Raw genomic sequence first — 22,513 nt, 5'->3', positions numbered from 1 at the left:
TAAAAACAAGACCTGGAGCTGACTGTGGCTCAGATCATGAGCTGCTTCTTGCAAAATTTCAGCTTAAATTGAAGAACGTAGGGAAAACCACTAAACCATTCAGCTATGACCTAAATCATATCCCTTATGAATATACAGTGGAGGTGATGAATAGATTTCAGGGATTAGACCTGATAGACAGAGTGCCTGAGGAACTATGGACGGAGGTCCGTCACATTGTTCAGGAGGCAGCAACTCAATCCATCCCAAAGAAAAAGAAATGCAAGAAAGCCAAGTGGCTGTCTGATGAGGCTTTACAAGTAGCTGAGGAAAGAAGGGAAGCGAAAAGCAAGGGAGAAAGGGGAAGATATATCCAACAATGCAGATTTCCAGAGAATAGCAAGGAGAGACAAGAAGGCCTTCTTAAATGAACAATGCAAAGAAATCGAGGAAAGCAATAGAATGAGAAAGACTAGAGATCTTTTCAAGAAAATCGGAGATCTCAAGGGAACGTTTTGTGCAAAGACAGGCATGATAAAGGACAAAGAAGGCAGGGACCTAACAGAAGCAGATGAGATTAAGAAGAGGTGGCAAGAATACACAGAAGAACTATACAGGAAAGATCTGAATGTCCCTGATAGCCATGATAGTGCGGTCACTGAACTTGAGCCGGACATCCTCAAGCGTGAAGTCAAGTGGGCCTTAGGAAGCATTAGTAACAACAAAGCTAGCGGATATGACAGTATTCCAGCTGAGCTATTTAAAATCCTAAAAGATGATGCTGTTAAAGTGCTGCACTCAATATGCCAACAAATTTGGAACACTCAACAGTGGCCACAAGACTGAAAAAGGTCACTTTACATTCCAATTCCAAAGAAGGGCAATGCCAAAGAGTGTTCAAACTACTGTACAATTGCGCTCATTTCACATGCCAGCAAGGTTATGCTCAAAATCCTACAAGCTAGGCTTCAGCAGCATGTGAACCAAGAACTACTGGAAGTACAAGCTGGGTTTCGAAGAGGCAGAGGAACTAGAGATCAAATGGCCAACATTCACTGGATCATGGAGAAAGCAAGAGAATTCCAGAAAAACGTCTCTTTCTGCTTCATTGACTACACTAAAGCCTTTGATTGTGTGGATCACAACAAACTGTGGCAAAGTCTTAAAGAGATGGGAGCACCAGGCCACCTTACCTGTCTCCTGAGAAACCTGTACAAGGGTCAAGAAGCAACAGTAAGAACCAGACATGGAACAACCAATTGGTTCAAAATTGGGAAAGGAGTATGACAAGGCTGCATATTGTCGCCCTGCTTATTTAATTTATATGCAGAGTACATCATGAGAAACGCCGGGTTGGAGGAATCACAGGTCGGAATTAAGATTGCCGGGAGAATTATCAACAACCTCAGATATGCAGACGATACCACCCGAATGGCAGAAAGCGAAGAGGACCTAAAGAGCCTCTGGTTGAGGGTGAAAGATTAGAGTGTAAAAGCTGGTTTGAAACTCCACATTAAAAAAACGTAGATCATGGCATCTGGCCCCATCACTTCCTGGCATATAGAAGGGGAAGAAATGGAAGCAGTGACAGATTTTATTTTCTTGTGCTCCAAGATCACCGCAGACAGTGATTGTAGCCATGAAATTAAAAGACGCTTGCTCCTTGGGAGGAAAGCTATGGCAAACCTAGACAGCATAGTGAGAAGCAGAGACATCACCTTACTGACAAAGGTTCGTATAATCAAAGCTATAGTTTTCCCAGTAGCAATGTATGGCTGTGAGAGCTGGACTATAAGGAAGGCTGAGCGCTGAAGAATTGATGCCTTCGAACTGTGGTGCTGGAGAAGACTCTTACGAGTCCCCTGGACTGCAAGGAGGTCAAATCAGTCCATCCTAAAGGAAATCAACCCTGCGTGCTCATTGGAAGGACAGATACTGAAGCTGAAGCTCAAATATTTTGGCCACCTATTGCGAAGAGAAAACTCCCTGGAAAAGACCCTGATGCTGGGAAAGATTGAAGGCAAAAGGAGAAGGGGACGGCAGAGGATGAGATGGCTAGATAGCATCACCAATGCAATGAATATGAATTTGAGCACACTCCGGGAGAGAGTGGAGGACAGGAAGGCCTGGCGTGCTTTGGTCCATGGGGGCACGAAGAGGTCACATGACTTAACGACTGAACAACAACAACAGCAATGCAAAATGCTAAGGCATTACTCATATTTATTAGTGAGGGGATAACAAGCACGGGAAGGAAAAATTAGTTACTGAGCTTGACTAAAAATATTTACAAACTGTGCATCCACAAAAATTATTAAGAGATTTCAGTTCTTTACTTCTACTACAGAAAGGCCTAAAACAGGAGCTGTGGGGAGCATGACAATTTCGCTTTGAATTCTTGCAGTATTTTTGCCAATTCCAGCCTGTTCTACTTTGACCCATAGAATGTGATCGAGAATCATTGAGAACCATGCTCCTGTCTGCAGAATTCTGCTGTGTCTTCAGTTTCCTGACCATAGGAACATAAGGAACCAGGCTGAACAGGCCAGTTGTTTCCAGTAGTGGCAAGACAGATGCCTAGTCTGGGAAGCCCTCTAGTACAGAAAGGGACTGAAAATAAAACTACTAGTATAATAATCATAATGTGGTGTAGCCACACATGGAGGTCTGGTCACCTGACATATATATGGGAAAGTGTCAAAAATGGCAACCAACGTGATCAGGTAGCTGGAGCTCCTTCCCTATAAGGAAAGGTTCTGATTAGTTCTACTTGGTTAGGAAAAGATGTGGCTAAAGAGGGGCAGGCATGATAGAGGCTTATAAAATTATGCATGGTGTGGAGAAAGTGGATCCAGAGTTCCCCCCCTCTCTTATAATGCCAGATCTCGGGGTCATCTGGTGGAAATGATTTGGCAAGAGATTCAGGGCAGACGAAAGGAAGCACTTCTTCCCACAGCACATACTTAATTTATGCCATTTTCTGTCTCAGGAGATGGCAATGGCCACCAGCTTAGTTGGCTTCAGAGTGCGACTGAACCTAGTCATGGAGGAAACGTCTCTCAGTGGCTACTTACCACGATGGCTAAAATGCAGCCTCCAGATTTCAGAGTCAGGATTGCCTCTCATGACCAGTTGCTGAAGAGCAACCAGTGGAAAGGGCTCTTTCTTTTGTGACCTGTGTGTGGGCTTTCCAGGGGCAGATGGTTGGTCACTGGGGCAGGCAGAATATTGGACTAGTCACTAGATGGTCTGCCCCAGCAAGGCTGCTGTTATGTTTCTAGACCAGTGGTCTTCAACCTGCATTCCAGGGAACTCTGTGAGAATATAACGGGGAAGCTTCACCCACAACCACCATTATGAATCTTCTTCCTCTAGTTGCAGGAGAGTGTTGGACTCCTTTTGCGCTGCACTCGCAGTTTGTGTGGGACTGCGGAAAAGCCTGACATGTCTGGCTGGTTGATGGAGTCCAGACCCTAGACCAGCTTTCCCCAACCTGGTACAATCCAGATGTGTTGGACTATGACTCCCAGCCAGTCATGCTGGCTGGAAGTCATACTTCAACACATCTGGAGGGCACCAGGTTGGGGAAGGCTGCCCTAAAATGTGTCCCCAAATCCTCTGCAATGTACAAGAGTATCTTAGCAGATGCATAGCTGCCCTTGGCAGACAAATTTATATAGAAAGGGTTCCCTAAGAGAAGTATTGCATTTGAGCCTGACGAAGGAACTGATTTTCCATATATGCCCTAATCTTGGCTTGGGAAATATAAATCCTGGTACGTTGAACTAGACTTGTATTGCAGAAAATAGTGGAACAGTTCCAACATGATTCATGCAATCTCCTTAATTTTCTTCATATTTCTGTGCCTTTCTTGAGAGGTAGGGTCCAGATTCAGTCCTGATTAATCTTGACTTTTTACTCAAGTACATGCTGTCCCATAGATCATTTCCATTGAACTTGTTATGCATAAAATTGTTAAAATGGAGTGCATTGCTGGAGCATACTTCAGAAGTCTGTAAAAGTAAAGCTGCCAGGAATGCAAAGCATCGCAGTGTTGAGCATACCAGAACAGGCAATCTTTCCATCAGTGAAAGGTGCTTGTACTTTCACAGAGAATCTCCCAGGAAGTTGGGTCAAAATCTAAACAGCATGTTAGCATTCACAGTGAGCACTTTCAGGCAGGACAAGAACTGGCACAAACAAGGTAGCAATCCCTAGAGGTTGTTTTGCCTGAAACTCTTTGTCTTTTGACTAAATGTGCAGCCCTGGGCTGTTGCACCACATTTTTCTGGAATGAGTTCCCCACCTGCATAAGCAGGCACGGATAAGTTGATCTTGCTTTCAGGATTTGTCTGTTTTAAGGTTTGCGAAACCAAACATAACCTGTGCGCTGAAGGAAAGAAATGTTGTGCAAAAGTAATCTGAATTTTGTAGCCTACGTACATCTTGCAAATTAAGTAAACTTGTGTATATTTCCTGGTATTTTGCATAATTCTGCTTCTCCTAGTCATGGAATAGGGGCAAAGAATTCTGCGGGGCAGAGGAACCCCAACTACACTCCACTGAAAATGCTGCTCAGCACTATCGCATTTGAACCCATCTCTGCAACCTTAATGGCTTGAAGCTTGCGCTCTCACGCTCTCACTCTCACATATACATACAGACACCACTAAAGGGAAGGTTGAGATACTTAAATAATGTTAAATTCTGTACAGACATAGTGAACTATTTATATACTGTTTGAAATATTTAATTTATTTCAGTGTAGTAGCCCTTTGATATACACACTCGCTAATGTATATATATATATGCTTTATATACCACTATCTAGAGTAACCTCTGTAGTAATGAAAGAGGATATCTGTCAGTTCCATAGTGCCAAAACTCTGAAATCTAGACACTGAAACTTGGCATACATGCTAAGGGGACCTTGGGTGTGCAACTCTGCACTTATTTTGTTTTTAAAACACATTAATTAATTTTAATTTCAGTGTGTTGCTGTGTTTGAAGCCTGCAGTACCATCTTCAGTCACCAAGTAGCAGACTTCCCTAACCAGTGCATATTTGCAATCAATGCTAGGGATGTCAGAGAAATCGGGGGGGGACGGGACATTTCGATGAGGTTTCCTAGGCTTGCCCCCCCCCCGACTTTGTTTCGGTTCCTGCAGTGGCTCCTGACTTGATCTGCAACAAATTGGGCAGTTCATGGATTTTCTGGGAATTTTGCATGTTTTTAGAAGGTTCTGTAATTTGTGCAAATTTCTGAGCAAGTTGCACAGATTATGGCCAAATTTGCACAAATTGTGGTCAAATTTGCATAATTTACATGAGTTTGACCATAATTTGTGCAAATTGCAGAACCTTGCCCAAAAATGCTTTAGAAAGCTCCTGGAGTTCGGGCAACAGCCCGCACCTTGGCTCACAGATGCAAAGTAAGTCATGCACCCCGCAGAACTCAGTTAATGCAAAAAAAGAACTGGATTTCACAATGACGGACATCCCTAGTCAATATTGTGTGAAGTCAGGAGGGAGTGTTCCAAGGGATATAGTTATATGGCTGCCCTTCCCCCCCTACTGTGGGGAAAACTCTCTCTAGGGAACGAAATGGAGAGATTCCTCCCTCAGGGAGCTATAGGGGTGCACCATGATAGGGGTCATGCTTAGGGGTGCCAGTGGCCATGGCTTCATTCAGATGGGGCGGGCACAATGTGTCCAGTTCTGACAGCTGCACAGGTTTGCTTCAGGTCTTTGCTGTAGTAAACTAAGGAGTATTCCAACCTGTGCAAGCCTAGATATGTTCACTAGTAAAGCAAAAAGGATAGGTCTCTGCTTTACAGACATTATGGTCTACATATTGACAGATCAAGAGACAACAAAGTAAGGGAAATAAAAAGGAGGGTGACATGGGTTGGGGGAAAGAAGTAGGGTTGGTCAATCTAACAAGGGAAGGATTTGAGCAAATGTAGTTAGCACAAACATAGTTCTGATCCCTAATTCATATATAACCTAACAGGTTAAGCCAGAAGTTTTATGATGCTGAAAATAGGATTTCCTAGACAGAGCTTTTATGCACTGGATTGTGGGGGTGGCTGGGGAAGGTTTGCCTTCTCCACTAGCATATGTCTTGGGTGGCTTGCTGGCTTGCTTGAGTAATCTGGAATCCTTCCTGTATTGTGTCAAATCCAGTATGCAATGATTAGAATTTGTACATTGATCTGTAGCAGGTGTGTGGGTAGCCATGCTTTTTAGTACTGTGGGTTTGTCTACATGGTCTTTTGGGTTCATTTCAGCGTTGATCCTAGTCTGTGATAAGCATTGTTTTTATGAGCTGGATATTTGGCATTAGTTCCTAACAAGGCAGCAAAGCGCAGTGGTCAGTTCTGCTTCACAGGGGTTTCCTCTGCTTTGTGTTTAATTTGAGAGGGCATTTTACATTTCAAAACGAATTACCCTAAGAACATACTTGTAAATAAGCCATGTGCCTGCAGGCTGTAAAAATTCCTATCAGGATGGGGAAACGTTACAAAAGTTTATTTTTCTTCTTCGTATGTTACAAATGACTGACATAGGGCAACCAGGTTAGTGTAAATGTTGGATACTTACTTTTATGGACTTATTTGCTTATTTTGTGGATTTTTTAAAAAAGTACAAAAGTGGGGGATGAAAGGTAGAGAAACAGTTGCCCTCATCTAGAAAGAGTTAATCACAGTTAAGTCCCGTCAGAATAAACTAGGTGTCTACAGTCAACGTTTGGGCAAGTAAATTCCAATGCGTTCAGCTCCTTCACCAAACTAATCAGCAAACTGAAGAACAATATCATTTCCTCTCCATTATCTCTTTTTCTCTGATGCATGCTCTGAGTGTCACTGTCCTTCTGTTGTCCGTCCGTCCATCTGTCTTCCTCTCCCCCTATCATACATGCTTTGCCTGTCTCCTCCAAGGCTGACAGACATGCTGTTTGTGGCTTGGACTTGCCTCCACAATACAATACAAGATGAGGCAAGTTTGTTATGTGACAAATTAAAGACCCATTGATTTCAATCAGTCTCATGCATGACACCATTGTGTGTGGCAGTGCATAGCTAATCCCTTTAGGGCAGGACAGGGAGGTGGGGAAACAAATTCAGACATAAGACTTGGATGAGTTAAATAATTGGCCACAACTTTATTGGTTCAGCTTGGAATAGAGTTGGTGGGGGCATAGGGCATGGATCCATTAATCAGACTACCCACCTGCAGTCTGATCCCATCAACTTGGCCCACCTGCCAGGTACCTCATTGTGGGGGGCAGGAGTCAAGAGGCACACCCCACTGCACAGACTGTTGAAGTGAGCCCTTTCTGCCTCCCTGGGGTGTGGCCCGTATTGCAGCCCCACGCTGAGCTGGGTCTTAATGCCACCTCCCCATGGTCCCTTAAGGGGGACCCCCTCTTGAAGGGGAAAACGGGGCACCCAATCCCCTTCCCAGTGGATCCAGCTCAATGCCTTCCACGCCTGCAAAGTTGTGACCTAGAATTGAAAGTTTTATAACCACCCTTACAGTTATACTTGTCAAGTTAAATCACCAAGTTATTATTCTTGCAATGAGGAAGGCGAAAAGCCCTGCACATTGGTGCCAATCTGTGTGCAGATAAAATTCCTTCCCAGCCCCATTGACTGGTGACTAACTGTAATCCATGGCAAGAAATGAGTTACCCTGGAGTGGGTAGGTAGGGAAGTCTGCGATGGCAATGCTGAAGCCACATGAGAGGCCCTGCTCTTAACAGCCTCTGGTGGACTAGAGGGAGGGAAGTTTTCCCTCCAGTCCGCCAACAAAGCCCTCTTCCTGCTGAGCCAATTTAGTTCTGATTGGCTCTCTGTCTCCCCCATGGGTGCCCACTTGGCACCGCTGCCGCGGCTCAGCTGCCCCTTCCCTGCCTCCATATCGGGACTGCGCAGCACCACAACATTGCTCCCCAGGTAAGCCGGGAACTGCAACTGAATTGCCCATGAAAAGCACAAATGGGGTTTTAGGATGGTGCACTTCCAAACTATACTTTAAATGTCACTCGTGTAGGCTACCATGTGGGAATTTTGTCTGATATGAAGAGATACCTCTCATTCATTCATACATACACACACACACACACACACACACCCCGCCCAATAGCCGAAGCTCTCTGGGCGGTTCACAAAAATTAAAAGAGCACACAATAAAACCATATAAAATATATAAAACAGTAAAACCACAGTATAACAATACAACCAGAAGAAAACCTAGCAGCAATGCAGAGATTTAAAATACAGATTTAAAACAGCAAAGCTAAAAGTCTAGAAAGCTAAAATGCCTGGGAAAATAAAAAGGTCTTCACCTGGCGCCGAAAAGAATACAGTGTAGGTGCCAGGCGAACCTCACTAGGGAGCTCATTCCAGAGCTGGGGTGCCACAGCAGAAGAAGCCCTCCTCTTAATAGCCACCTGCCTCACTTCCTTTGGCAGGGGCTCATGGAAGAGGGCCGCTGAGGATGATCTTAAGGTCCGGGCAGGCACACGTGGCAGGAGGTGATCCTTCAGATAACCTGGTCCCAAGCCATTTTGAATGTTAACACCAGCACATTGAATCGGGCCCGGAAATGGACTGGCATCCAGCACAGCTGGAAAAGTACTGGCGTAATATGAGCTCGTTGGCCAGTCCCTGTTAACAATCTTGCTGCCCCATTTTGGACCAGCTGAAATTTCCGGACCATTTTCAAAGGCAGCCCCACGTATAACGCATTGCAGTAATCCAGACGAGAAGTTATCAGAGCATGGATAACTGTAGCTAGGCTATCTCTGTCCAGATAAGGGTGTAGTTGGTATACCAGCCTAAGCTGATAAAAAGTGCTCCATGCCACCGAGTTCACCTGTGCCTCAAGTGACAATTCTGGATCCAAGAGCACACCCAGACTACGAATGTGATCCTTTAGAGGGAGTGCAACCCCCTCCAGAACAGGTTGAATATCACCTAGCCGGGCAGACGAACCACCCACTAACAGTACTTCTGTCTTGTCTGGATTGAGTTTCAGTTTATTGGCCCTCATCCAGTCCACTACCGTGCCCATGCACTGATTCAGAACAGCCACTGCCTCACCTGGGTTTGATGAGAAAGAGAGGTAGAGCTGGGTGTCATTCGTATATTGCTGGCACCTCAGCCCACACCTCTGGATAACCTCCCCCAGCGGTTTCATGTAGATATTAAACCGCATGGGGGATAAAATAGAGCCCTGTGGAACCCCATGGCATAATTGCCGTGGCACAGAGCAATAATCCCCCAGCACCACCTTCTGGAATCGGCCCTCCAAGTAGGAGCAGAATCACTGCAGTGCAGTGCCTCCAACTCCCAACCCAGACAACATATCCAGAAGGATACCATGGTCGATGGTATCGAAAGCCGCTGAGAGGTCCAGGAGAATCAACAGGATCGCACTCCCCCTGTCCCTCTCCCGGCAGAGGTCATCCCACAGGGCGACCAAGGCAGTTTCTATTCCAAAACCAGGCCTGAAGCCCGATTGAAATGGATTTAGATAAGCCATTTCATTCAAGAGTGCCTGGAGCTGTCCTGCAACCACCCACTCAAGCACCTTGCCCAGGAAGGGGATGTTGGTCTATAATTGTTAACATCCTCTAGGTCCAGGTTAGGCTTTTTCAGGAGTGGTCTGATTACCACCTCTTTCAAAGCAGCCAGCACCACCCCCTCTCTCAAGGAGGAATTTACAACCTCCTGGACCCAGCTGGATATCCCCTCCTTGTTTGATGTAATAAGCCATGAAAGGCAAGGGTCAAGAACACAAGTGGTCGATCAGACTTGGCCAAGCACCTTGTCCACATCTTCAGGCCTCAGTAACTGAACTCATTGATCTTGTCACCAGCAGGTTATTGTTGAATGCAGACAGCTATCTAAGATGTCGTTATCTTGCATGGGGGGGAAAAATCTTCCATGTTAATGGAGTATGGGCTAATGCTCACACATTCATCTCATTCTTTGATCACTTACTCAAATGAATAGTGCATAAACTTCCTCTGTTTAAAAGAAAGGGTGTATTTTGAGGTGATGTAAGGGTATATTAACGAAAGCTCTGTATTTGATATGTCGGGTATAGAAACCATCTCTTGATGTTGCTGCAATCAAGTGATGACAACGTATGTGTGAGCTTTCCTCATGATGGAAATATACATAGAGATTGCTAGTCTAAAGCCCTTTAAATTGTACCAGGTTTGCTTGAATAAGGAAGAGTGCCTCTAATCATATGAAGAATACATTTCCCTCAAAATGGACCACCCCCAACCCTCCCACACCTGGGATTAAGGAGAAGCATTTCCAGCAGAGGGAGTGCAGCTCTGACAATTTAAAAATGTACTACTAATGTGTCTAGGGGTGGGGGAAGTTATCCTTCGGAAAAGATCATCTTCTGTGTGTACAGAGTTAACCTTATTATTGATGACTCTCAAGAGTAAAAATCTCTTAAATTCAGAGAATAATCCTTTCAGACTAGGATAAAAGCAAGCAGTAAGTACTCTGATTTCTCACTCTGTTTTTCTGTCTTCTGCTTTTTTTATGTACAATGAGTTTTTGGCTGTGCTAATCTCCAGGGATAAGAATGGAGCAGAGCAGGATACAGACTACCTTATATGGTGCTGATGCTAAAGATGTTCTAGGAATGTGACTTGCTCTAAAGCCTATGGCCCCAGATTTTGCTGCCAAACAAATTAGGTCATTTAAACTTCTGAGGTTTTAAAAGGACGTTGGAGCTCTAATTTGGAACACAAAACTGGTGGTGTTTTTTGTGGAATAGCTCAGACTCCCAGGGAGTTTAGGTTTGTAATTTTTCAGGCTGTTGACTATACTTGCTGGTTTCTGAGTACAATCTTTTTCTGATTTGAAGTGAACAGGGAAACTTGAAGGGCCGCTAAGGGTCCATCCCTTACTAAGGGTTACATCCATTCTTCAAGTTTGGGCCTTGCTTAAAAATAATATTTGTGCTAGGATATAATGCATGTCACACAATTTACATGACTCCATTGAGTGCACACAGTACAACTTCAGGCAGAGCGAAGTTATGCCATGAAAGATTAACTCTCCTGGGGCCAATCTACATGGGGCTTTTACTCGGGTTCGAGAGTCGTATGACCTGAACCGCCTTCAGTGCGGGCTGGGGGAGAGCAGCGCTGATTGGTGGAAGGGAAAGTGGCATCATTAAAGGGTGGACCTGGCTTCAGTGTGGTTTTGGAGTCTGTGTGACCTTAAGTAGTGATCCTGCCTTTGGCGTGGGCTGTGGGGTGCAGCGCTGATAGGAGGAAGGGAAAGCTGCATCATATCCAGAAGAACGGATCTGCGCCTGATCGTGCTTTGTTTTCCCCGAATGAGCCTGCGGTTTGGGATGACTTCTGTTCTCTTGAAATCCCCACTTCTGCCCTGAAAACAGCCCGCTAAACCTGTCTACTCAGAAGCAAGTCCTATTGACTTCAATTGCACTTACTCAGCAGGGAACTGAGAGGGGTAGGGAGGCCTACTGTTGTGAGTCTCTGCCTATCCTGAGGTGCGGAGCTTCGCAAAGGGGGTCATGAGTTTAAAAGGTGTTTTGTTTTCCCCCAAATGAGCCTGCGGTTCTTCTGTTTTTTGAAATCCCCACTTCTGCCCTGAAAACAGCCTGCTCAAAAATAATTCCCATTGACTTCCATTGAGGTTCCATCCCTCTGCTGCTGTGGAGGTGTGGAGCTTGGAGGGGGGGAAATAAAAAGAGGGGTGGGCTGGGGGATGCTGAATCCTCCTCCTCCTCCCAGGGAAGGGCCTCTGCGGAGACTGAGGTGGAGAGGGGCACTGTGGAGGATCCTCCAGTGGCCGGGCTTCTGCTCAGCATGTTGCTCAGGGCTGCCGGGAGAGAGGAAGGTGCAGATCGGCCCAGGCGCACACACTGCTCTCCCTCAGTGTCCCTACCCTTGGTCTTACAATCTGAAAAACACCACAGGGAAGGAATATGTGGGGAGTGGGGAGTGGGAAAGCCTACTGTTTCAAACCTGGGAAGGTGCGTAGGAACAGACTTGAAAAGGTGATCAGGCTTTGTTGTCCCCCAAATGAGCATTAAAGTCACCAGTTGCTTTGGGATGAGTTTTGTCCTTTTGAAATCTCCACTTCTGCACTGAAAACAGGAATTCTTGCTGACTTCAACTGCACCTAAGAGCAAGGAGCGCAGACAGAAGGGGTGGGAAGACAACAGTATTAAACCTCGTTTTTCTGGAGGTGTGCACAAGCAAACATGTCTACTCAAATGGAATTTCCATTTACTTGCACTGCACTTACTGAGCACAGCAGGGAGTGGAGGGAGGAGTGGGGAAGCCTTCGCATAACTTTAAGACAGGGAGAGAGTGAGCAAAAGGGGCAGCGAAGGGGCGCTGGAAGGAGCCGCCACCGTTCTGCAGCGGTGGGGCTCATGCTGTTCGGTACTGCTGGCAGCTTCGTGGTGGTGGTGCTTGGTGGGGTCCCGGTCCTGGGGGTGGGCGGAAGCAGAGAAGGGGTGTGAGTCAGGCTGCTGCACGGGGGTGTGAATTGGCAGGAGAAAATTTCCTTGAGAGGAGGTAATGATTTTAAAAGGTGCTTTTTGTCTCCCCAAATGAGCCTTCAGCAGGTTGCTTTGGGATTATTTTGGAATCTCCAGTTCTGCCCTGAGAACAGCCCGCAAAACATGCCTACTTAGAAGTAACTCCCATTGACTTCCACTGCACTTCCTCAGCAGGGAGCAGGAAGAGGGGTGGAGAACCTTATTTTAAATCTGCCGCGAGACTCCACCCACATATGCCCGACCTTGATGCTGTTTGCAATCTGCCACGCAAAAGTGGTGCTTTTGGGGGGGTATACGCCGCTGTAATTGGCTGCCTGTACCATGGGAAAAGTAAATCCGATTGGATGAAAATACAGTTTTAAATGGAATCATGTTGAAAACCGTCTCCATGTCGATGGGGCTCAGTACAATTGACTCAAGGGACTTTTCCCAGTTCTGAAAGCAAAGTCACATTCATCATGAAGTGGTAAAGCTTTTACCTGGACCATGCCATTTGATGTAGTACCTCTGAATGCTCCTCTGGTGGTAGTGGACGCTTCATAGCTAAAAATTAGCCTCTCAGGGAGAGGCTGGGCTAACAGTCATTGGAAGAAGAAGCAAGATGTCAGCCTGGTTGTGGCGAGATTGTGCTGCTAGATTTTGTCTCATAATAGGCTTAAGCATTACTGTGTGTGCTTCAGTAGGCATGCTTAAGTTTCAGATGGAACCAGACATCTTGTCTCGCAGTGTGTATTTAAAAGGGAGGTCTGTCTTCAGCTTTACATATCCCATGAACCTGTCCTTGTATATATTGTTTGCTTATACTATAGGGAACTATAATGCCAGAAATGCTGTGATCTTTCATAAGAACAAAGGAAGCTTCCTTATACCAGATCAAACAATTTATCTATCTAGCCCAATATTGACTGCTTTTGACTGACAGTGGTTCACCAGGTTCCAAGGCAAGAGGCTTTCCCATTACTTGCTCCCTCATCCCTTTTTAAGTGGAGATGCTGGGGATCAAGCCTGGGACCTTCTGTGTGCAAAGCACGTGCTCTCCCACCGAGCTATGGCCCTTCCTCATGTGGCCCTCCCTCGGTGCACTTTGGAAGCATCCCTTGCCAGGACAGTCAACTCGCAAATCTATTTATTGCAGGTCTAGCTGTCACTCAGGTGGGTAAACCTCTGTTCGGCCTTTACTGCTTCAGACTCCAGGTGGAGACTCACATGACTGAATGCAAAATCATACAAAAAATTACCTTGGTGGGGTTGGGGTTGTATTGCTTCGATCGCTCTACATTTTTGAATAACACTAAAGGTTCCTCTCGCTAGTGTAGCTACTACTTTTCTAACGAGGGGTCACTTCACCACCTTTTATTGCAGTAGTCAAATTGGATCCAGAGTTCTACAGAATCTGGGCTACAGATAATGTGAATTTCCAGACTAAGCTTTGATGGCTAAAGTTTTAGTTCCTGCACCATGCTTTTTTGTTGTAACATATATAATGCCATTTTTTCACAGCCTTAAGGAACTCTGATTTTTGTCTCTAGCTTATTTCAGGAATTTGAAAGCCTGGTTGACATAACTGTGTGTTTCTAATTAAAAATGGGAGTGAAGAATTCAAGTTTAATTTATTGCCTCACACCACCCTTCCCCCGCCTGCAAGTTTTCTCTAAATATTTAATTTCTAAGACTCTCTCCCCCTAAATATACACATCTCTGAGCTCTTGTTTATCTTCCTCCCCTGTCCTGTTAATTGAATTCATGGCATCAGTCTGTGCCCCTATCTTTAACCACCTACATCGGATTCCAGTGTCCCACTGGTAACACTGTAAAGTGACATACAGAAACAGTAGATCCAAACACCACCTTTGTGTCATTAGTAGTGCCTTGTTTCTAGGCTGAACATACATAAATTTGTGGAAAGTATAGGGATTGATCATTTCCTTCTGAAATTATATTTGGGAAAGCCGTATAGACAACAGCTTGCAACTCTTGATTCCATCCCAGTCTGCACACCAGATGGAAGTGTAATTGTATTGTCAACAAACTATTAGTTGTTCATCTCTAGTTTTAATAAACATTTCAAAATGTAAAGTTTTTATTTTCAAAAGACAAATTAGACTTGACTTTCAAACCTGTGGTATTAGGATGTTTCTTCTGAATGATCAAGTCCTTGCTAAGAGTCATGGAATGTTTACTGGTGCACACACACTAATACCTTCCATATGGGGATCCATTACTGAAACGCAGCAATAGTCAAGTGGAGTCTTAGAACTGGAAAGTGCACCATGGGCTGTCTTGCTGGTGTATAGGGGAGGAAGGGAGGTGTAGCACAGTGGCTCCAGGCATATCCACACCACAGGCCTAAAGTGAAATTCTGGTTCTCTGCGGTGGTGTTAGGGATCTCTAAAACTTCCTGACTGTTAGAGCAATACAACAATGGAACCAGTTACCTAGGGAGGTATGGGCTCTTCCACGCTGGAGGCATTCAAGATGAGGCTGGACAGCCATCTGTCAGGGATGCTGTGACTTGGATTCCTGCATTGAGCATGGGGTTGGACTCAGTGGCCTTGTAGGCCCCTTCCAACCCTACTATTCTATTATTCTAGCAGAGAGTTCTCAGTGCCTTGGACTACAATTCCCAGAACACCTAAGGTGGCAGGGGGAGGGGGAGGAAAAGAGCCATGATAGTCAGTCATGCCATAGGTCTGTACTGTAGGTTGAGGAGTCAGCAAGGATCTCCCTGGTTCAAATCCTACCTTGGCCATGAACGCAACAGGATGCGTTAGGCAAACCACTATTCTTGTTCCTGCCATCTACAATACTTGGGATAATAATACTGGCCTACCTCATGGAGCTGTTGGAAGGATTCCTGAAATAATGTATGTGAAGCATTTGAAATGAGCTATGCTAATGCTGCTACTTCATAGATGATAAGGATGTCATCATCCAGTTCATGTCCCCTCCCCCAACTGGCTATTGGCTCCCTTGTAAGTGTCTATCCCTTGTATTTTCTTGAAAGACTTCAAGAAAGGCTTCATTATGGAGCTTGTCCCTTTACAGATTTGTCTAATATTTAATATAAACATATCCCTCTTCATTTGTAGACCTGTTAGACAGAGAGAACAGTTGGCCTAGATCTTCTGTAGGCTAGTACACTTAATTTCTTCAGCCAGTTTTTTTTGGGATTTGCTTACTAGGCCATCTATACCTGTAAGTCGCTTTCGAATCTCAGTTTTGTCTTGTCAGAATCCTCCTTGAACTATGGTGACTTAAAACTTAGATATTGTTACCACCTGAGTGTTGCAAATACTGCTCCTCTTAGTAGAACCTAAAATGACACTGTCCATTTGTGCTGCAGTATCAGACTGTAGACTCTCATGCTCAGTATCTCTTCAGGTGCTCGTGTCTAGCCTGTTCCAGCTTATCTTGCACATGTGTGCATGTGATCCTTCAGTGATCACAGTGATCACCTGTTTCTTACTTTGCACTGGTCTTTTCAAAGTTTTGTTGTTTTCTCACCCAGCTTTTCTGGTTTTGTTGATCTCTGCATTCTTAACTTACCTTATACTGTCTTGTGAGGACTTTTAAGTGCTGAAAGGTGTCGTAGAAATTGCTTAATAAATAACAAGTAAACAAAAGAAATTCTCAGTGATTGCAATCGTCCTTCGCTTGTGTATTTTAAAATAATAACTAATAGTCAATAATTAGAATGTGTATTATCTACTGAACTATCTTCATTGGTGAAGATTATCTTAAGGAGCCTTGGAATGCATTTTTCTTTCACCCAATTGTATGTTTATATATGGCAGTTCCCAGTAGTTTGTATTTCTCAAGAGGATGCCATTTCCCTCTTTTTGGATTGCTTTGCTTTGTATGATGCTGCTACTATGTTGTGATACTATCTGCAGTCTTGTCAATAACTTTTAGCGCAACTCACCTACTGTCTTATACCTGCATGAAGAACTGATCTTGTTCTCCCCCACCCCTCTCTCTCTGCAAAAGGGAATTCGCTTTGACCCAGAAATCCCTCAGACGCTCCGACTAGAGTTCGCAAAGGCCAATACGAAGATGGCTAAGAGCAAACTAGTGGGAACGCCAAATCCAAGCACTCCTGCCACCCCTAACACTGTACCTCAGTTCATTACCAGGGAGCCATGTAAGTAGTGTGTATGTCATTATAAACCAGCAAGCAAACCTATGTACCTTTAAGAGCTGAGTCTTCAGTGAACAGTAGTGTATTTGTGCCTGTCTGTTCAAACAGCAGTAGTTTACTCCAGCAGTAAAGTTCTTCTTGTTCCCCTCAAAAGGATGGGTATATGGATCTTGGCCTGAAAGATTACTTTCATTACATGGGTCACTTGAATCCTTTTTGCATGGTTCCCTAGCTGGCCAAAGACAGCTGCAAAATAGAGGTCCTGGCCCCTGTCTGTTGGCATGCCTCTTATGAGGACGGCTGGCAATGTTGTTCTGTCTCCATGCATGCTTGCACAGAGCCAAGCAACTGTCATGAAATGATATATTTGCTAGGCCATGGTAATGTTTACTATATCCCTAGAGGTTAGAAACACCCTAGCATCCAGGTATCTCTGGCACTTTGAGGTGAGAAAGATGCCCAGAGGTTCACATTGTAGAGAATTTGAATTTGTACTTTGCTGGATCTGTTCAATACATTACGTTGGTAGGATGAGGAGTTCTGGAGCAGAGACTGCTACAGACATCAGCTACTGGTATTTCCAGAGAACTTTGGTTGCTGCCTCTCACAGCCCATCTCACCAGCTATCTCCCTCAACCTCAGAATTTGGTCTTGTTTCTGTGGTAGAATCTTGTCATTTAAACTAGCCAGTCAGGGCAATGTTCTAAGGTTTGGGAACCAGGTTCATTGGAATAATTAGGGAGAGTTCCAGAGGGCTGAACTGCATATTACAGTAGCAATCTGTGTCTTTGAAAGTGGGTTGTGCTGAACAGTTATAAAGTGGAGATGGAATGAAAAAGCAGTGTGTGTGTGTGTGTGTGTGTGTGTGTGTTCAAACCCTTTACCCCTGCACACACACACACCCAAACTGCTTTTCTCCTACCCAGGCTTCGAGGCTGGAAAGAACACCTTTCTGGGTGATCTGGTAGATGGTACACGCTTGGACTTCCAAAAACCCTTTAATAAAATGCTCACCAAAGGCTTCTGAGGAAATGTGCCAGTCATACGATAAGATGACAGATCCTCTCATGGATAAGTAACTGGTTAAGCAACAGGAAGCAAAGGGTAGGACTTAATGGGCAATTCTTGCAGTGGGAGGAAGTAAGCAGTGGGAACTTCCAAGCATGTGTACTTTGACTGGGGCTTGTTCATAAATTATCTGGAGTCAGGGGAGAGCAGTGAAGTGGCCATGTTTATAGATGACACCAAATCATTCAAGATGGTAAAACCCAAATGAATTTTACAAAGCTCCAAAGCTTTGGGACATCAAAACTGGGAGGAAGGGGCAAAAAAAAATTCAAATGAGGTTTAGTGTAAGTGTAAAGTTATGTACACTGTGGCAAACACACACACGCGCGCGTGCGAACACACACTTGTGTGTGGCTGAATATCTCACCCCATTTTTGTTGGGCCATTTATTCCAAGTGAAAGTGGGGGTGATTTTCATTGATTTTCAGGGGAGATGGTCTGAAGTGTATTCACTTTTGTTCAGTGGGAGGATCTGACCATTATTTAAGATAAAGAACCAGAGAAACAACGAGAGAGAGAACTTTGCTGCAGCTTCAAGCACTGGCAGAACTGCATTCAGAGCAGCCCAGCTGTGTTCCCATTTGCTGCAAAATAGCCTGATGGGAATGATGCTACATCTTGACATATGGCATTATTCCCACTGGGCCATTTTGCAGAAAAAGGGTCAGGCTATTTTTCTTTTTCTTATTATTTAGAAACTAGTATTTTTCTGCATATCTGGGGAGGCCTCCCGGTATTCAGCAACACCTACCTTGGCTGTAGATGACCCTGTTTCACTGCCCTGCTGGTAGGCAGGGAACACCAACTTTGCTCTGAGATTGAGCAGTGTCATCCCATATGTACGTTGGCTTGCTCTTTGCAGGAATACAGACCAGCACTATATGTGAGATTTGAAGTCACAAGTTTACGTGGTGAAAGGTAAAACTGTCAGAGAGAGAGAGAGAGAGATTACATTTATTTATATCAAATAATATTAAGGATGCCCCCTTTATATATTGTTTGTTAGAATCATGAACAAAGTAGCTTGAATGGTTGTCTCTATAACTCTAGAGTCAGACAATAGTAGTTTTTACCTGGTGTGTATGCTTGTTTGTATTGTCCCAGTATTTTCCCTGGTTGAACAGGGTTTTGTAGGGGGGGTTGGTGATTATAAAAACCCTTCAGGATAATTCTTAACACAGTCGGACAAAAAGAAACAAGTATACACACTACAAGCAATGATGATTCTACCATACTGTCCCCAACTTCCTTAAAAATATTGTCTATCTTCAGTGTATTCATGCTGTGTGAAATCATAATGTGGGGTTTGCATATTGATCTCAAATTGTAAACTTTGTTGCTGAACTAATGTGACTTTTTTAGGGCAAACTTACTCATTTGGCCACCTCAGTCCCTTGTTTCCCCTTTGCTTATACATTTTATGTGTTGGAAAACTGCCCCTTGGAAGCTCAAGGACAATGTGGCCCAAGGACAGTGGCGCAGTCTAGGAGCCCCTCCAGGGGCCACCTGGAGAGTGGCAGGTGATGGAAACAGTGGCAAAGGAACCTGGCATCAGCACCTGGCCTGGCATGGGCATGCCAGGGCTGTGCTGGTTGCCACATCATCCTTCCTATTTTCAAAAACCTTTTATAGTCTAGATGGGCATGGTTACAGATGCTCATTTTAAAATATCCTTTTCTATAACAATATTGTGCTTATTCAAAAGCAAATGTGTTAGTGTCAGGGTAGCAAGAATAAATTCCAATTTATTCCAGTTGTTATGCTGGTGATTTGAGTGAGTTTAAAATGCAAAACAGCACTTGCTGAGAGTATTTATTTTTAAAAGCAAAATTATGTTTCTTTGCTCCAGTGTATCGGGAATGTATGTTGGATGTAGCAGTCGTAAAGCATGGGGTGGTGGTGGTGGTGACGGTGGTGGGGAGAAGAGAAATGTTAATTGTGTGCTTCACAATTGAAGTGATACACATGGCTGTCTCAATGCAGGGGGGGGAGGAGAGAATGTAAGCCTATTTAGCCCAGGATCTGAATTACCTAGCTGCACCACTGCCCACGGCTAATATTTGTTTATATATCATTTTTATTAATAGTAATCATAAAATGTTCCATCCTTGTACATGGCATGTTATAGTCCCTGTCCCCCAAGGAGCTTAGGCTTAAATGTCAACAGAGTGGGGAGACAATACAGAGAGGATGAAATGCCAGAGGCAGAGGTAGCAGAAGAATATGTGTGACTGCAGTTGCATTGTTTGAAAGTACTGGCAGAGCAGTTTCCCAAAAGCTGTATTGGGGTGGATGAGAGAGAGAAGGGAATCCTTGGCATTGCGTCCTTACTAAACTCCTCCTGGGTTCCAGGTTTCAGGCAACGTTCAGTGCACTGTGTGTATTTATAGCCTCGTTGCTCTCTCCTCAAGAATGACCACAAACCTTAGAAATGAATGGCAGAAGGGAAGGTTGTTTGCATTAGCTCTTGCCAGCTTTTCACTGTTTATCTTGCTTTAAAATCAACAGCATAAACACTTAATCTTCAGTGTAATTAAAATGCATCCCCTGTGAGCTCCACTGAGATGTAATTCTTGAGGCTGTTGCTCTTGAGTGTTTTCTGCCATTGTGCCTTGGAAATAGACTGTGGAAAGGTGGAAGGATTTTAAACCCCACTAAAGGAGAAAGGTGCAATGAAATAGAGCTGGCTGTGGACAAGAGACCTCCAGTGGGTTTCCCTCCTTCCTGGTGGATAGTCCACCTCCTTTCATAACTGGGCCTTATCAGTGGGGACAGCATCACTCTGGGCTTCTCCATACCGGGCTTTTTATCCCGCAACGTTACCGGGGCTTCTGCTTCCAGATTCTTTGCAGGATTATGACCGGCTCCTTTACACAGGCGGACACATGGTTTGAATCGAAAGTCTTTCCTCAGCAAGCTCTATATGTTTCTATACATTTCATTTACAGCCACTAGATGGTGCTGTGATAATACCACTTTGCTGTCATTACACACTGCCGATAGAACGGATGAATGTCCCTTGTCGTGTTAACTCCAATATTTTTGAAAGTGGGATAAAGGGGGGAAAGCACGGGAGATGTCCTGGAGGTTGATGACATCATGTAAAGGACCCACAAACGTCCGTGAGTGGCCAATCACGACTGCGGTAACTTGCTTGTGTGGAAATGCTCTGTGACTGTTGAGTAATGACAGCCAGGAGGAGCAAGGGCAGTTGGGAAAGCCAGCCCTGCTAGGAGGAAGAAAAGGAGGAGGAGCAGCCCTGTCACAGATTGATGCTTGCCTGCCCTGCTCTTGGTTGCTGCACTCAAAACAGCTGGGAGGGAAGCAGTTGTACCAGAGACTCAGCTTCTCTTCCTGCCTTCCTCCTCCTATTACTCCACCTTGCCCCTGTCTCTTGGTGAAGTAGTACCCTGTGTGAGAGTGACAAGAAACCAGCCACTTTTGCCTGGCAAGTGTGGCATCAGTAGTCATTGTAAGGAGCACTGTGTGACAGTGGGCCCCTGCAGATGCTCAGCTGTACAAACTGTTGGTGCTAGGCTTGTAACAGAAGCCTGTGCAACTGTATAGAAAAGATATTTTTATTTATTTATTTCATTTCTATACCGCCCAATAGCCGAAGCTCTCTGGGCAGTTCACACCAATTAAGATACGGACTAAACTGCCGCCAGCTCAGACACCTGAATGGTTCAAGATGAAGCTAAATAAAGATTGAGGGCTAAACTATGCACTACATTAAATGTGTAGTGTGTAGGTGATCATAACTTTTTATTGTACTTTTGTGTAGGCACGCAAGTCCCTGATCTGGCTCTGGACCACCATGTGCAGGTGGCGCCATTAGAGTTTTTTTTTTTTTTAAGGCCATGCACTGGGGTGGGTGGTGGGGGATTTAAAGAAAAAAGTAGCTGGGTCGGAAGGTTTAAACCCCACCTCACCCCACCCGTGCATGGTGGCCCCTATCTGGATTGCTTACATGAAAGCAAAATAAGCAGTCATGATCACCTACATGCTATGCATTTAACGTAGTGTGTAGTTTAGCCCTAGGATGAATCTATTCTCTTTCACTGTCCACTTGGGAAGACTGCTGTCTTGAAAGGCAACTAAGAAATGCAAAATAATCATCATAATCCTAGATCAAGAAAAGCTATGATGGTTTGTTTACCAGCCCTCAGAGAAGACTGTGCACTCCTGTCATGCACTTCAGCATGGCTTACTGATTCTGCTGTTATGAAAAACAACGAACTGGTCCTTACATGCCTGATGCACAAACTTCACAACAGTGGTAGAGTTTGAACTGGCAACGATTAACTATGAAAGAGATCTTTGGTCAATGAAAATGTCAACTCCAGTGTACAGTACTGGTGAAAAGGGCAACTTCCATTATTAGGAAAGGGGTTGGAAATAAAAAAAAATGTTACTATCATACTTGCCTTGATAATGGAGCTGCATTTCGAATACTGGGTACAGTTCAGATGCCTCATCTCAAAAAGGGTACTTCAGAGCTGGAAATGATGCAGAAAAGGGCAGCAAAAAATGATCAACAGGTAATAGTAGCTTTCTTACAAGGCAAGGGTAAACCTGATATTATGCAGGGGCGTTGTTAGATGAAGGGCCACCTGGGCATAGGCCCCGGCTCTTTTGAGCTGTCCTAATTGCCTTTTTAAAAAAATTTTCCCATTGACTTGCATTGGAAAGCATAAATGGCAATAGCATTTTTAGTTTGCATGATAAATACATGAAATCTGGAGAACTGGTAGC

At 44.5% G+C, this 22,513-nt stretch overlaps 1 protein-coding gene across 3 annotated transcripts in view; it reads left to right on the top strand.

Moving 5' to 3' along the window:
- RBPMS (RNA binding protein, mRNA processing factor) overlaps positions 1 to 22,513 on the top strand; it is a 145,917-nt gene that overhangs the window by 82,309 nt on the left and 41,095 nt on the right. For all 3 annotated transcript variants that reach the window (XR_014787869.1, XM_084835047.1, XM_084835046.1), the window contains exon 5: positions 16,540 to 16,693. Coding sequence is in view for 2 of the 3 variants with exons in the window: in XM_084835047.1 (XP_084691173.1) it covers positions 16,540 to 16,693 (154 nt within the window). In the remaining variant the exon portion in view is untranslated. The remainder of the gene's footprint in view (positions 1 to 16,539; positions 16,694 to 22,513) is intronic.

The sequence above is a fragment of the Heloderma suspectum genome, chromosome 2, assembly GCF_057233095.1.
Source record: "Heloderma suspectum isolate Gila_16-S chromosome 2, 16-S_ref, whole genome shotgun sequence".
NCBI classification, from domain to species: Eukaryota; Metazoa; Chordata; class Lepidosauria; order Squamata; family Helodermatidae; genus Heloderma; species Heloderma suspectum.
This window is presented reverse-complemented; position numbering and strand designations above follow the sequence as displayed.